At 42.6% G+C, this 17,732-nt stretch overlaps 1 protein-coding gene across 3 annotated transcripts in view; it reads right to left on the reverse strand.

The window, feature by feature from the left end:
* The window catches only part of tspan9a (tetraspanin 9a), a 184,228-nt gene that overhangs the window by 67,030 nt on the left and 99,466 nt on the right, over nt 1-17,732 (reverse strand). For 2 of the 3 annotated variants that reach the window (XM_047596258.1, XM_047596259.1), the window contains one exon: nt 6,396-6,475. In XM_047596258.1, the coding sequence (XP_047452214.1) occupies nt 6,396-6,458 (63 nt within the window). In that variant the 5' untranslated portion in view covers nt 6,459-6,475. Of the gene's footprint in view, nt 1-6,395; nt 7,604-17,732 lie in introns of those variants that run through there. The other variant, XM_047596257.1, reaches the window with a different exon arrangement.

Consider the following 17,732-nt stretch of genomic DNA (forward strand, 5'->3'; position numbering starts at 1 on the left):
GCCTTTTCGGATATGACAGGTTCAAAGCAGATACACGAGTCCCTGTGTTCCACCTTCAACTATAGCATGAAAAGCTGGAGACACTCTCCTGTATAATGTGAATGATGGAGGGAACAGATGTTGAATATCGAAGACTGCCGGGAAAGGCAGTAGCAGGTGGGCTAAAACTGGAACCTGTTGCTTTATTCCAACAGAAACACCATTTCCAACATTCACCAAAGGGATGACTTGACGGAGCTAGAAGACATTAGACGCATTTTGTTTGTCCCTCCTAATCAAATTGGGATGAGCGACGAGTTTACTTAATCCCCCCCCCCCCGAAAAGCACCACCTACCGACTGCATCCGAGCGTAAAATGCACCTCCACTTCTCCTGCTCTATTACCTCGACCCCCTAGAGTGAAACACAGAAGCTCCATATCCCTGCTGATCTGCAGCACGAGCTAATGAGCTCAGCGGCACCACACAACACGGCCGGGAAATCGAAACAGCCGGTGAGAGATGTGTAAATTGGAGGGATCTCCCCAGACAATGCGCCGGACAAAAGCGGGCATATGGAGATATTTACCAAGCAGGTCAGCCAATCTGAATCAAGGCCCACTGATCTATAGGGGATGCTAATTAGAAGACTTCAAATGATTCAAATGCATATAAATGTAGGAAGGTTCTTTATGTAAATGCTGCAGAGGAATTAAAAAGACCGTCTTTCAGACTAGACATTCTAGCCATGAGACATTTGAGAGACGTCAAGCTAGGGCTGAACAATTAATGAATTTGCAATTATAACACGGTATAATAAAGAGTGGTTTTCATACGATTCATACGCCGGTGGACACGTGACTGGAGAGCACCGTAGCTCTTCACTTGTTGGAAAAAGTGTCAGGCTGACTGAACAGTCTTAAGCTGACACGACTGGCACAACATTAGCGTAACATCATTGTCTGGAATTATTTTGGTTTTAGAAAAGATGATGCTACACAGCGTCACGGTGAAGCATGACAGGGCTCAAAAAGGTCGACGTAGCAGACGTGGGCTTAGCGGGCTATCAGCTTTTGCGTGTTGGCATTAATGTTAGCAATATGAAATTGTGCAATGAGTCTGAAGGAGCCACTCTTCTCTTCAGCTCAGAGAAGAAACCGGTGCGTTCAACTATGACTTTTTAACGGTTTTAGACTAGGGCTGCGCGATTATGGCCAAAATGCTAATCACGATTACTTTGATCAATATTGTAATTACAATTATTCATCATGTTAGGGAAAACATCTGTATTTTTAATTGCTCTACTTTTAAAAAAACAATATGTGAAGAGCTTTCAGTGCAAAATGAAACTTAAAATAAGATTAATTCCTAATAATATTAAAAAAAAAAAACAATAACCAAGGGCTAACAGAATAAGTACGCTATTACAGAGTACAACTCAACAGAAAAAATTACAGCTTATACAGAAGAGGCATTAACATTAGTCTTAGGCCTACAGGTTTTTGGCTTGTTATTTAGGCAGATTAATGAAGCCTTAACTATGTGTTCGCCCCCTGGTGGTCGATTGACTACTGGTTGAAAAAAGAGCATTTTAAATGTAAATATGGCCGACGATCGAGTTCATTTAATCGTGGCAGCCAAAATCGTGATCACGGCGGTGACTCCAGGGGACAGGTGGGTAAAATGACATGACTTAAGGCCTGAGAGGCTCATCAGCTGATCCGTGAAATTTACCGGCACTCCCTTGTGAATGGACTTCCAATGGAGCATAATTCAAACCACAAGGGTAATAAAGGAGTTCATTGCAAAAGATATGATGGGACCTCTCAGCACAGTGGCCCATGTTCAAAAAGGTTCAACGGTTCAATAAAAATATTTAATATTTCAAGTCATGCATCTTAATTAACAGTCCCAGTCTATGGGAAAGAAAAATGTAAGCTATATTGTGTTACTACATCATATTATATTTTTAAATCATTCATGACATTTTGTTGGAAAAGAGGATAAAATCTTTTTTTTTAAATAATCGCATAATAGGGGGAAAAAATCGCAATTATGTTATTTTCCAAAATCTTTCAGCCCTACTTGAAGCACATTATACGGCATAAATGTCAGCTATGCATGACTATGTAGTCATATACCTTGTGACTGGCCAGCAGAGGTGCACACGTGCATGTTGTGACATAGATTAAATCAACCGGCTGCCTATCTTGCCGTGGCAGGAGGTGTAAAATTCAAGGAGGCAGACCGGTCAAGATTGATGCTGCAATCTGCCATTTCAAACTCATAGTCAATTCAAGAAGTAGCCTTTCACGGTGGACTGATAAAATTAAATGCAAGTGGCAGCTCGGCATACACAGCTTGTTTCATCATCTCGCAGAGCGCGCCCAGCTCTCATCTGTTTCCCTGTGCCCAAATCTTCGTCTCACCTGGCAGTGACTGATGGAGTTCAGCTGTGGCTCTCGTGAAATAAAAAAAAAAAGAGAAGAAAAAGGAAAAGTTCGCAACAGTGCACGCTCCCTTGAGTCATAAAAGATGACTGAACTGTTCATGCGCCGATATGGAGAGTGAAACACAGGAAAATTGCTTCAGCACCTTGGACCGAAAAAGCCCAGGGGGGTTCCAGTCCAAGGTGGAAGTGAACGGACAGCTTCTGTAAAGAATTTTTTTTTTTTTTTTTTTTAATTCCACGAAACCAAACACTGGCACTCACACTACCTGGAGTCTGTCGAGTTAGAGCGTAGGTACATCTGAAACCTTAAATGTCAAATTCAGTGATTGAATCGATAGGAAACTAATCTTCTGTTGCATCCAACAAAATGGTTTATAAATCCTGCAGCAATCCCCTAAGTAAGCACACGAGTTTATGAATGCTAAACACACTTGGTCTTCTCTCCTCAAACAAAGGAGCGGCTTTGATACTACCACCCTTCTTGCGCTTGTAGTACAAGAGTGCTGAGATGACACTTTCCCTGTAGATATGAATATCAAATGAGACTTCAGCTGGGACTTTTGATAAGCTGCGATAAGGTCACGGCTGCGATGGGGCCACTTAGCTACTGTACTCGTTATCTCTAACAAGTGAAACAAGCTTGATGTTGGTTGTGATTTGGCCAATTTAATTCTTTTGTGGTGGTATCTTTAGGGCTTATCTCTGGACTTTTCCGCCGAGTGTGACTGGACAAGATGAACAAATGCAGTGGGAGACAAATTTAATCTTGAATCGGTAGCGTTTGACAGTGAGCACAGAAAACACACTGCAGAGCAAGAGGCAGAAATCCTTGCTCCCAGCAAGAACACCAACACTGATACGCTCTTAAGGCTGACACCAACAGGACTTAACATCAATCACCCTATCAGGCTGGTCAAACAGACACTGTGTGTGTGTGTGTCTGTGTGTGTGAGGGAGACAGTGCAACAGCTCCCCATCCCAAGTAAACCACACACTTTGTCACACATTGTAACACCACAAAGGCTGTTCGCTTTGATGATATTGGCTTTAGCACAGAGCTGTCCGGAGGAGTTGCGCCTCCAATCCTCAACTGCACAACCCAATACAGCCCTAATCTGCCCGAAACCCCCCCTACAGCTCAGAGTCTTCTAATCCCTCATAAGAAAGAGGAGCCAGATGGTCATGAACAACTGCTGGGGGGCCTGAGGATGAACGCATGTATGGAGATGCCTGGAGTGCCTGCAAATGTTTACCTTGTGCTTCAACTTACCACTGCGCTATGGATGTGTGACTGTGTGTGTGTGTGTGTGTGTGTGTGGTGAGCGTACATCCAAGGATGGCTGTTATGTGTGTGCTTGTGCACCATTAGGAAGAGGAGACCCCTGCTGCACTGGGTGTCGGGTTACCGGAGCTACACCGTTCCCCCTTCAGTCCTGCGAGGAGATGTCAGATCTTAAGAGGCAGATCCTCGCGACCAGCCGCAGTAACCTTGTGATTCCTGGAGTGTCAGAGGTAGAGCAGCACGGTCCCAGGGGTGTCAAGCTACAACATACCTCTCGCCCTTCTCTATTAGTCCCAAAGAGCTCAGGCACCCCGTCGAAAACCCCTTCGCTGACCAAAGAGCCCTTTATTCCCAGCTCCGCTAACCTTCAAATGGGTGTGAGGAGGCCCCAGAGTCCACAAGCCAGTCAGGCTTCCCCTGATGAGCTGTGAGCCGTCACATGCTGATAGACTGAGGCCCCGCCAGCCACATGCTGCATCTTAACCCCTGCATCAGCCTGCCCCGTTCCCAGGGGACACGCTCATTAAAATAATCTAGTGGCGAGTATCAATCTGCGGATGTATCTGGGAATATGCATTATGGGCCTTCATTAAGGGAACGTTAACCAGAGGAAATATTCAATCACTGCACAGCAGGGGATGAGACGCACTGTCAAAGGTCCATAGCCACTTATGTAGCCCCTAGATATGTAAACACACACGCCTACTGTATGATTTATACACCTTCAAGAGCTTCAATGCCTTTTTCCACCGTCATTATTCTAATGTAGCCAACTCAGTTGGGCGGGATTGATAAGAATAAACACTACAATTAAATAAAGGTAAATAAATCACATTAGCAGTAAATGTGAAAAGCTGCGGGGACGTTCTAAAAAGTGGCCGAGCGCGTTCGTAAATAGAAACACATAAGTCTCTTGATCCTGAAAACCAATTTTAACATGTGTGTAGGCCTTTTCTTAAGTACAGAAATAGATGTTAGATGTACCAGTGGTAGTGCACTTCTAGCTTAATGCAATCTACCTCTTAATAGCCTGCAAACTGGAAGGCATAAAAGGAGCGTTTTCAGTTTGTTATTAAATAACCAACATGTTCTTATTTATTTTCAACTAGGTTACGCAATAAAAACACCTCCTTCCATGTGTCTAAATGTAGCCCTCGGTACACAAGAACCTGGATTTTGCTATAACGAATAACCACAGAGAAGTCAATCGATCAAGAGACGTGCATATAAATTCCATCCCCAACTCAAGCAGTTGCAGAGCGCTGACTTGCACTCTCAGCGCACCGGATGAGTTGAAAAAGGGGGCGCTCAGGAGAGCGTGAGTCAATGGCTGCAGTAATTAATCCGTCATCAGTTAAGCTTTCTCTGACCCTCTCCTTCTCTTAAACAAACATCACCCAAAGCACAGCGAGGAGCCCCTGAGCCATTTGTATGTCTTCTCCAATCGCTCACGCTCCTGCCCTCTGTGGACTGGGTGATAATACAGGAATAAAATAGAGACATTTGCCCTCAAGCAAGTGAAAGGTCCACAGCTTCAGTTGTGAACCTAGCCACTGGCAGTTCTGTCTCTATTCATAAACAGGTCGCACAATGGGATGGATTTAAGTATGTGTGTGTGTGTGTGTTCACAGCTGGGCTCTAGTTAATGCCCACTCTGTGCCCCAGTTAGAAGGGCTCACATCCCAGTGACATGGTGGGCCTGGGTTGGTGGAGTCCCCAGCGTTGGGATGTTTTTACGCTTCACGCTACGCTGCATCCGCACAAAAGGCTTGGCCCCATAACCAATAAGCCCTATAATCCATTCTGTAAACATCCAAGAAATGCCCACTTTTACAATAAATGCCCATGCATGGATAAACACCAGAGTGTGACACTCGGCAGGCAGGGTTCTTGGGCTGACATCTAATTGTGAGTAAATTAAGCGTGGAGAGCGCCGAGAGTCGTTTTTCCTTGTCATTACTGTAAATACCACAATTACAGCGACTCTATACTTCAGCTTCAATTGTTGCTATTCTCTTATTGTGTTCATTTAAAATAAAGTTCTTCGCTTGATCCGTAACTGATCGTAGCTTCTTCCACGAGCAAGAGTGTTTCATTAAAAGACTAAATTATGCTGTAAGCGATGCACATAAATCTGATCACTTCGAGTTATCACTGACCACATCAGCTCATGAAACGTATTGTGCGTCTCATCTTTGTAACTGGCCCGTAAAAGGACTTGGACTGTTCCACTTGCATACCAAGAGCAGTATTTCAGCTCCACGTACACTGTAAATCATATAGCCATCTGAACGGGTGACCCTCGTGAGTCCCCTCTGCCAAATACAAAAGGAGACCTGATGGCACTGAGTCTGTCATGACATCCAGGAATAGCAACATGCACAGAAAAGAACATGCATAAACACCCTGATGTAATTAGAAACGCATGATTGCCCAGACGTCCCTTTATCACACAGTAACGTGAAACATTTTTGGGGAAGAAAAAAAAAAAAAAAAAAAAAACTTGTCACACACTAAGGCTTCTCATTCATTACTGTAGATATGAATAAAGACTGGAGCTGAATCACTCAAGCCAGATCTCCTCTGTCAGCATCATCTTGTGAGCCATAGAACATTATCATCATCTAAATCAATGTGAACAAGTATGATGAGAAAAACATTAGGGAAATAATGAGCCACTTACCCAGAAAATGAGATTGAAGATGAACATCATATACTTCAAGCAGCAGAGGCAGCCTCTTGCCATGTTGCACTTCTTGAATTCTAAAAGGAACACAAAGGATAGATCCAGGTAAAAGACTACGTATTTGCTGCCTTTGGGTGAGCTGTACTTGCTGTTGGTCTTGTCTCCTGCGCTGGCGTCAGCTGCAGCTCCTGCCTGCCCCTGCTGTGGGTTTTTGCGCGGCCCCGTGGAGCCGTAGAAAGCGCCGGCAGTGAAGCCGCGGCCGCCAAACGGGCGGCCAGACGTGGAGGCTTGAGCAAAATCGGAGTCGCGGCTATCTACAGAAGGGCTACGGTGAATGGCTGACTCCTCACTGCTGGACTTCTCCATGCTCTAGGGCTGCAGCTGTTTGTGAAGGGCTCTCTGACGCGCAGTGTACCATAGTCTCAGAAATGACAGGACAGAACAACTTGTCCTCCAGTTCTCCACTACTTCACACTTTGAGGCAATAAAAGATTAAAAGCCACGCAGCAACGCAACTACATCCAGCTCACAACACAACGCTGGGAGTCTAAGACAAAGTCTCCTGCACAGAGATGAGTTGCGCTGGACTCCTCAGGCACCACTGGCAGGTTTGAGAGTCCTCTGCTGGCTGCTGCTGCTGCTCTCTTGCTGTGGTAATCCTGAAGTAGCTGTGCAGGAGGGTCCTGTGAGGAGCATTACCCTTGCATTACGATAGGACTGTCTTTCAGGGAGGAAGCTACAGCACTCCTTCCACCCCCTCCTGTAATGTCACTCTCCTCCTGTGCTGCTTATTGCTTGTGCCCGGCTGTTCCAGTGTGAGCGAGACCCCCGCGAGTCTCAGCTGTTCCACTTCCACGCTCCTCTTGCTGACCTGGTAACTTTTTTATCCCCCTTTCTCTGCTTTCCTCCTTCCACAGCCTCTCTACGTGCACTGATGCGCTCTCTCCTCCCTTGGTCTACTTCGCTGTGTGTCTTTCTGAGTGTGCCTGCCCTTCTCTAGTGTACCATTCTGTGTCTCAGCGCCTCAGTCCTCCGCACTGCTTGTGCTCCGCTCTCCCAACAGCAGCGCACAGGGTGATGTGCTATTATCGGCAGACGCAACCGACGGGCATTCCCTATCTCCCAACAAGAGCCCTACCCTCCTCCCCCTACTCTCTCTCTACCTTCTCTCTCTCCCTCGGCCCCTCCCCACTGCTGAGCCGACAGCCAATGCAGCAGCTGCGAAAAGACCTCAGCTCCTCCTCCTCACTCCCCATGTCTTTATTAAGCACTCCACCGTTGGCTTTCATCTACTTTTGGCCAAAGATGACATCAAGGAAATAAAACAGGCGAATGAACAAACAAATCCTAAAGGTAGTAATGAGTGTGAAAAGTGTTATGAGCAGGGATGGGCATCGATGAGATTTTGCTGATACCGATGCCATTATCGATTCTGCTTATCGATCTGTTTCTTTTGTGGTCTAGAAAAGGTAGGCGTTTGTGGTTTTGCGCAAACAGCAATTTTTTTGAGTTTCTAAACAAGATATAAGAGTTTGTGTAAGAAACATAGGAAACTGATCACTGGATCCTCACCAACACTGCTTTACTAATACTTAAGCCCTACTTGCACAGGATTAGTTTTACCTGGGGACCTTCGGTAATTTCTAATAATCACGGAGGTCGTCTGTAATCTTAATCCCGTGCGAATCGTCTATGTCCATGATTTGTTAAGTAAAAATTACACCGCAAATTACCTACTATAATACTAATCCAGTGAGAATCAACATAATTTGGGGGTGGGTTTTTACTTTTTTGTGACTTTGATTTGCGATTTGCCTCCTGTCACTTAAGAATTATGAAGGATTTGCTGTAATTCCAAGTTTGGACAGATGTCAGAGCGCAAAGTCGAGATGTCACTCTTTAGACGGATTAAATCATTAGATCAACCTTTAATGTGTTCATCAGCACAGGTGGAGCTGGTTTAAATACTGACAGGTCGTTGGTAGTGTCTGCCCCGGGGATAAATAGTATTAACAATCAATTTTTTTATTATCCATTACAATTTGCAAACTAATTAAAACCGTCTCTGACATGCAGTGGAGTCAGATGGAAAGTAGCAGAGCCATAACAACTGAACGTGAATTTGAATAAAGCACAGAGTTTGTTTATCCCGTTTGAATGTGCCACATGAAACACAAACGTAGGGGGGTAATATCTGAATCACAGGACGTAAAACTAATCTCGTGTGAATTGTTGAACACATGGCACTCTCTGCCATTGCGTCTTCCGTCACGTGATGTGAATGACGTGCTTTGACGTAAATATTCTTCTTCTTCCATTTCATGGCAGTTTATCAAACAACTTTTAGGTGCATTACTGCCACCGTCTGGACTGGGATGTAAAGACTCTCTACGAAAAGTATCGAATTGATAAGTATGAAGGCTAATGATATCAATGAATTAAACCAGCTGGAACCGGTTCTTTAAAAGAACCCGTTATCGATGCCCATCGTTATTTATGAGTGGTGTAGCAGTGTTGATGGCCATGACTTGGAAATGGCTGGCGAGGCTCTTCCGCATATTCAAAGCTTTGATTGTCAGTTTGCTGATGACACCGACCGACACCTGCAATTTCATACATGACAGCAAATCTTCTGACGGTGTTTTAATTTGTAGGCAGTAACATCGTTGATTAATGTTGCCAAAAATAAAGTTAATTCTGACAGCATGTGATTTGTCACATATTTCTCCCATCTAGCTTGAAACATGAGGGAATTATCACTAGTGCAGTTTGGTCATGCTTCCTTCTACTCATCCAGGTAAGGAGGCCCCATTCCTTCTCATCCTTCTTTATTAGGATCCTAATTAGCTTCCACCAAGTGGTCGCTAGTCTTCCTGGGGTCCACACAACAAATTGAGCAACGAAAAAAAAAAAAGTTGAAATTGTACTATATAAGTAAAACAGAAAACACACAATAGATTAAATATAATTATTCAACAATTAAGTGAAGTCACTCTGAGTGATCAAACAACAATAACCAATAAATTCTTATAAACAGTTACTTTCCATGTACTTATCTATATAGGACTATAGGAACTTGTGTTTAAGTAACTTCTTAAAATAACATCTACTAGTGGTGTGTCTGACCTTACATAGGAGCATATTCCAAGCTGAGTGAGCTCTATAATGTACAGTCCACATCATACAATTTTTGTTGTGGTCTTGGCACCACCACATGACCTGTGCTCACTTGTCAAGTGTTACGTCCACGGCAAAGACCTGAAAATTCTGTCTGTTTGCGAAAAAAGTGTGGTGTACCATTCCATTTGACTTTTTGCTCAATATTTTAATTTATCCTCTACATTTAGCCATGATAACGGTTTATGTACCTCACTTACATTGGCACGGAAAGAGCAATGGAGAACCATTAACACTTTAAACCCTAAACATCTGCATCAGATTAAAAAAAACTTTGAATTACTGTAACTCACCAATGGACAAAATTGGTGTTGGCTGCAGTTTGGGGGGTGACGCAAGACTGGTGAGACTCAGGAAGAGACAGTTTTTTGGACGAATTAGATGGTAAAAACAAAATTAGTTATACCCTTGAGATGTCATGAAAGTCTTCCCGACAAAAGCACAACTTCCAAGTGTTCAGCCACACTTTGAATTTTGTCAACTCATTGTGAGTTACAGTAATTCAGAATGGAAGAAGAATGGAAAGGGAAAGAAGATACTGGCTTTAAGATGCTGAACACTCTCGGACTCAAAGAAAGGGTCCAAAGCTGAATAGCCCTGCCCTGCATATTCCCACAAGTTGGCAAGAGGTTGCAAGTTGGGATTTTAGTTTTGTCAACACACCCATATGGCTACATCTGCAAGTCATCAGAGAAAAACAATGGTACAGCCTCAAATATTGATAAAAACAAGACAGTTGTTATCATTATCAATTTATGCTTGTCTGTATGAGCCAATTTCCACAGTGAACAGACCGTAATGACTAAAATAACAAGACAGCTGCCCTTACTGACTCCCAGATTTTCTACCAAGGCTGTCAAGTTAAAAGAGGACTGAAGCTTCACTGAACACTGTTGTGCTCTGGTAATAGTTTTCTTGAGCTGAGTGCTGGTGATGGCCCAGCCTACAGGCAGATGGGGAGAGTGTTTTAACTCAGTGGTCCGGCCTTGTTGTGTTTCACCGTTGGTGAGCAAAGAAAAGACAACTCTATGCTTTGGGAAGCATAGGTTCGCACAGAAATTACAAAAAACTATGGACAATCAGACTCTTGCAATGGCGCATGCGTCTTTGGAGAACAACTATACAAGTATAGTGGTACAAAAAAGAAAAAGAAAAAAAGGAGCTGTACAAAGGAAAAAAAAACATTTGTTTCTCCATTCCTGAGTCCCACGGTATTGGTTTAAAGGAATTGTTGAGTGCTTTTGTAAATCTTCCAATAATGGCTTTCTTTATTGAGAAAAGCAAGCAGTGATGCTACTCTTATGTGTGCACAGAGGATAAAAAATGCCACAGTCAACACAATGGAACAAAAGAGAAGCCAACCAGCCTACAGAGACAACATTGCCCTCCCTCTGAAGCTCACTAATTACCACTTTATATATGATCTAGAAAGTATGAAAAAATTCTGACACACTCGGTGTGCAGGTTGAGGTTCAGGTGGTGGAGTGGGTTGCCCACTAATTGCACGACTGGCCAAAGGGTCCCTGGGCAAGACACTGAACCAAAAGTACCTCCCAGTGGCAGACAAGCCCCTTGCATGGCAGCTCACACCATTGGTGCGTGGATGAGAAACACTTTTTATTTCTTTGCCAGCCACAGATGTTTCTGTCCACCATGCCATCGCCAGAGGTTAACCAGCAGTGAAATCTCTTCTCTTTGCCAACAAATATTAAAGGAAATAATCCCTTGTAAAAAGTATAACTTTTTATATGTGGAGTAATGGTAATTGGTGAGCTTAAAGGGACATTCATTCATTCATTGCCTGTAACCACTTGACATCTAGAGGGTTGCCGAGGGGTCTGGTGCCTATCCCAGCTGTCATTGGGCGAGATGTGGGGTATACCCAGGACGGGAGGCCAGTCTATCACAAGGCTGCTTAAAGGGAGAGTTCACCCAAAGATGACATATAGTGTGAGTTTTTCTTTCTCTTACCAAACTGTTTTGGGCCCAGCTCTACAAGGTGTTGTGCTCCATCATATTTGAGAGGAGGCAGTGTGCTAAACGCCATGTCATCTCCAAACTCAGCAAGTATCCCCGATACGATGTAGATAAACAGCCCGGCAGGTTACATAAGAGCATGCCTTTAAGAAGCACTGGTACTAGGCTACGATAACAGAAAACCTTTTATCTAGCCAAACAGCATGTGAGTGCTATCATTCTTCTCATTTCACATTCGTCAACACTTTCCCTAAATGTCTCTCTGTTGCATTAAGAGACACAGATGCCACCAAAAATAGTGTCTGAAGAGATTAAGCTACATTTACAAAGGCAGCCTATTTTCCATCTCAGGCACTTTTTTAAGCTTTCAATATGGCTTTGAAAAGAATGTATTCAGTAGGAGAGAAAGTGGTGTTGACAACCTCACACAAGGAGACTTTAATTTGATGCCAGTGTCTTAACTGATCGTTTCAAGTGTTGTTATCCACGTATTTGTGTAGAATTCAGCAACATGGCCTAATTAAGTGGTGCTTATCGTGAATGTGACTAGCGGAGGTTGATGTCATCCATTGGTAACGTTTGCCAACAGCCTCTGTGAGTACATGTGAAGATCTGGCCATTAACCCCAATTCAATACATTCTGATGTCAGTTCCCCTCATTGAGAGTTACACACATTTCTCAGGGCTCATGGGGGCTCTCAGAGCACAGGTTACCGATTCCTCCAGTAGCCTGAAGGACACATCCATACCCGCACAGATCCATCCATTCATCGACTGCAGCAACAGGGCTTCAGTGCTGCTGAATTCGGATGGAGGGGGGGAGGTGAAACGAGAGAAAAAGAGACAAAGAGATGCTTGAAAAAATAAAAATGAACATCTATGGGATGACACAGAGGAGTTGCGGCTTGAAGAAAAGATGAAAAATATGAGGCTCGGAAGCAGAGCACACAAGAGCCGAGAGCCTGGGCTTAGACAGATAGCAAGTGGAATGAGACTGCATACAAACATTGTCTGTGATGCAGAGTAAATCAGGAAGCTCCTTTAACATATGTGTCTTGTACAAAGACAGCACTGAAGAGACCCCTAGAGTGAACCTCTCCTTGAGCTCTTAGATAAAACAAGAGGTAATGGGATGCAGACACTTAACCCTGAACGTATCTAGCTCCCAAAAGAATGTTACGTTAGAATAATGAGCTTTGCTGATACTTTGATAGCAAGCTTCATTTACTTCATATAACATAGCGTATAACACGGCAAAGAGCATTATTCCTTTTTAAGTCAGCATCTTGGCCATTACCCCGTGTAATTGTCTCCGTTGGCATATTCATTAGCATTTATAACTACTACTACGTAAATAACACGTTTGTAGTTAACTTGCATGCTTAACAAATACAAGATGTAGGTTCCCTAACTAGCCACGTTAGTGTAGTTAGCTGTCAGAACCTAGTCGTTGGTTCAGTCCACAATAATTCAAGTCTGATGCAGGTTTGTTTTCCCACCATGGCCCTAGTTAGCTAGGTGGAACATCACAAAACTTAGTTAAGTCTACTTCAAGACGATTTAGGACATAATTCTAGGCATCTAAGGATTTAAGTTATATCATGTCATGTCCTAAATACATTGTTTTATTGAGTATGGGTCGGTCAGTGGTCCCGTCTATTAATGCTACCTCTTTCAAGTAACACTCACGGTCCTGGGGACTGAGCAACTCGTACATATTCAGACAAGAAATATTCATATTTTCTTCCACCGTTGTCAAAAACAAGCTCACAGAAGATGCCAGTAGGTGTTAACTTGCATATTCCTGTGGACTGTTTTGCCTCCAGCCAAGCCCCGCCCACTAAAATATGTTGTTATGTTTATTAACACAAAAGGGGTCTATCCTTATCAGACATTTCACACTTCAAACTGTACGTATGAGATCAGACTTTAAGTACATTTAAGAGTTGGTCACAATCAAATTAAATATGTGTAGGCACATATTAATTGCTTTTGTTGCATTTATCTGTGATCTTTCTCAGAGTTTTTCTAATAACAGGGAGGGGATATTTCTCTCAAGTATATTAGCATATTCTCTAAAATATGCTTTTTCTTTGTTCATTCTTGCAAAAAACAGTCCTTTGAAATATGCAGGCCATTTACAGGCTATTGTGTTTGAGATGTTTTGCCTCCAAAACAAAATCACATTACAAACTGTGAAGGGGTCTATAGTGTGAGAATAATCTTAACGGATATTTTCTTGATTTTGTATCACACTTTCCTAAACTTGGGTATTTAAAATAACATAGAAAAAGAGCTGTACTGAAGTGGCAGAGGGATTAAATGTTTTCTTTTTTTTTTTTTTACTCCACTACTACACTACAACTGAACTTCAGTTCGTCCAGCCTCGAACACTTGCCAACTTAATTGGCCATTCAGACCAGTTCAACACTACACAGCTAGTGGCTGTTCAAATGTATCTCGAGCAATTCATAAACTCCTGTTTACAGAAATCTTTATTGAATTCCCAGTAATATCAATAGACTTCTTTTATGAAAATGATTACATAGAAAAGAGTCTGACTTGTACTTGATCAGCTACAAATAGAGTAAGGCTCATTTAGTATGTACATCAGAGGAAGGACGGAATATAAAAATCAACCCATGACATAAAGTATTCTGTTATAAGAGCTGAAATTTGATTTTGATAAAGTGCGCTTTTGGTGCACTTTATCTGTGGCTTCTGGGAAAAGATGACAGAGTAGTTTGTATAAAAGCTGAGATGGCTCCAGAGAAGGCGTCTGGTAACCCAGTGTGTGTCTGTGTCTTTATTTATGAGTGGATTCTGATGGCTTTAGTTTTTGGTTATTGCTTCAGAAGTTTGTTTTGGCAGATTATATTTTGAGATGTGTGCTCAAGGCTGATTTTAGATCATCTAAAATTTGAAGGTTCTTCTGATTTTGTTTTGTTTTTTCTTCTGATATTAATTTAGTGACTTTATTTTTGAGATTTTGTTGAGTGTTCAACTATTACAGCAAGTAATCAGAACGTACCTGGTGGAGACAAACACCTGGCTCATTTTCATTTTGATGAAAGACAATGGTTGCCTTCAGTAGAGCTGAGAAAGTCACTCATGAACACATGCTCCACTTGGAAATATACACCAGGCATCAGGAATGACATTCCCCATAGGTTGGGCGAAGGGGCCTCTGAGGATCATCTCACAGATACTTCATCAGCTTGGGATCTCGTGAATTTAAAGGCCAAGGCAACACCTTGTACAGTTTTTTTTTATTAAATTTTGAGTTGTTTCTGTGGCTGTGGGTCAGGCTGCATCCTGCTGGGGTCTAGGTAGGTGGTACATTTCTAAGTAACACCTACACAAATGAATGTCAGGTCTAAAAGTTTCATAGGAGAACACTGAATTGTCACAAGATGTTATTTACTTCATCTGACGGTCATATTAGTCCTGGTCGGTGGTCAGCTACAATAAAGACATGTATTTCTGTGGTCATGAAATTTGCTAATGTTTGGTGTTTGTCAAATCAAGCCTTCTCAATTATTACCAAATCAATTAAGCCTTTTTTTAATGATACATATACGTTCCTCTCATGTAATGACTTTGCTGGCTTCAAAACCTTCCGAGATGCCTCTAGGGACAAAATAAAATGCAGACCCACTATTTTTAGCCAAATTACCAAACAGAGTGCTGTCTTTCATGAGGAAAATGTCAGCAATTCCTTGATATCCTGCCAGCCTCTGATTTACTGACTGAAATTGAATAATGGCAATCACAGCCACAGTCACAAGGTCATCTCGCTTGTGACAGCGTTCCAAAAATAAAGCACCGGCTCCGCTAGATTCTGTGAAAAATGAAGTGACAATTTAAGCAACAACGGTGAAAACTGATGCGCCAGAATTACAGTCATTGAATCATTCAGAAAAAGTGGATGGCTGCGGTTTAGTGTAACAAAAATAAAAACGTCTACGAGACCAATTACAGGATTATTTGTCTTTGCTCGTATTCCCCAAAGGAATTAGTGCTGCGTACGTTTGATCAGCGAATATGAAACCACAAATAGTAAATGATATGTGACAGCATATGATCATGGTGTGAATGTATGATCAAGGCCTGAGCATAAGGAGAGGATTAGAACTACAAAGGGGTTTCTTCTCACGCAATATGTCAATGCCAGTGGCCCTCAGATCCCCTCAAGGCCAAGCCTGTTGCTGTGGATCTAAACAGACACCACAGGCAACATGGCGTGTCCTATGTGGACCATACGCATTCTGGAACTGTACCCTTTCCAACTAAACGGAGATGAGGGCATGCACTGATCAGCCACAACATTAAAACCACTGTCAGGAGAAGTAAATAACATTGACCATCTTGTGACAATACAATGTTGTGCTGGGAAACACTCCTCCTCCAGAAACAACTCAAAAAAAATGGGAATAACAGCACAAGGTTTTGACCTGGCCTCCAAATGCACCAGATCCCAAACTGATCAAGTATCTATGGGATGATCCACAGAGACCCCTCCTATCAACATTTAAGGCCCCCGCTCACAGCATCCCATTGCCAGAACAACTGCTTTAGACCCAAACAATATTAGGAAGGAGGTCATAATGCTATGCCTGATCAGTTTATTTCCCTTCGCTGATCAAAGGATATGCAGACCTACAAAGAGGGGCTAACAAGCTATTAATTCTGTCTCCCAAATCAAATTAAAATCAGATGTCAGCCTGGTTTGATATTTATAGTTCTATCTTGCCCTTTTATGATGCTCTGATTATTACCCTCTGAGAGGAGGCTGGCCAGACAGTAGTGCCAATCTTCAGTCATTCTTGGGTGATTTGCAACCAAGAAGTCAATAAAGGTGTCTGGACAGAGTGTTAATTAGGAATTTAGGACATCAAGCTTTTCCGGAAGATCAGAACATGATAGCATGTGAGGCTTTCCTGATAACGGCATTAAACCTGGAAGGGATCATGAGGCGTTCCTTAAAATCAAACCGGGAGGCATTACATTTGTGTTTCTGGACGTGTTCACAGCACGACACGTTTTTCATTCACTTATTTATTTCACGAAATTGGTTTTGTCATTGTTAATTTGTTCTCTCGAGGGGGAACACCCCTGACAGTCGCACCGTGACAAAGGAACCAACTGCTGAGAGCTGGAGATGAATTTTCTGGCTCTTGGTTGGATTTGATAGAAAAATCAGCGGCTATGACATATCCAGAACCAGCAGGCACACAGACACACACACACACTCCATCACCCTTATAAAATGAAATACACACAAAGCTCCAGCAGTCAGTCCAGCGGACAAGGCCCAATCTAAACTTAATTCCTGCAAGCACATCTATCAAAGCAGTGGGAGATAAAGTAGGACACAAGAGACGGGCAGGGTTGTACGAGTAAAGTGAGTATACTCCGATTACAGGATACTACATTAGCATTTAGACCAGAAAGTGTCTAACGCCATTGAAATGCACCGTGGTGGTACAGTGCAGTCACAGTCCTGTTCAATGAAGTGCCGACGCGGGGAGGTCAAACGCCTGTGATGTCCGTAGCAGTGAGAAATATGAAGCCCGGAACAGCCCCGCGGATAAATCAAGAGCGACACGGTCTTCTGATAATGTTGATCAAAGGAGCGCAATTGGTGCGTCCACCACCGCCCGGCGCTTTATGTAATATTTAAGAGAATCGTAATTGTGCGAGGAAGATGAAATGTCAGCAATGTGTTATCCTGATTGGTGGACATGTGCAGAGGGAACTGCTTGATTTAGGGCTCGGTTATCGATTTACTTGCTCTGAGTTAATTAAACTTAACTGGGAGGGGGTTAATCTAAAACAGGGGTCTTCAACGTTTTTCAGGCCAAAGACCCCCAAACTGATGGAGAGATTAAGTAGGGACCCCCTACCTACTATATGTGTTCTATAGCTGTAGCTATCCCTTTACTAAAATAAGTTGGATTCATGTTAATGTCTATTTAAGGAAATTTAAATTTGCGGGGTGAAATTTATATATATATATATTGAGACCTATGATCTTTATGCTATTTATAAATTATAACAAAACTAAAGATCTCAAGATTTTTTTGTCTTTGCTTAAAGGTATTGTGATAATATGAACTCAAATTGACACACTTGACTCTATAATAAAAAAGCTGTAATAATAGTTTTTTGCCTCTGTAG

The sequence above is a fragment of the Mugil cephalus genome, chromosome 10 (assembly GCF_022458985.1).
Source record: "Mugil cephalus isolate CIBA_MC_2020 chromosome 10, CIBA_Mcephalus_1.1, whole genome shotgun sequence".
Lineage (NCBI taxonomy): Eukaryota > Metazoa > Chordata > Actinopteri > Mugiliformes > Mugilidae > Mugil > Mugil cephalus.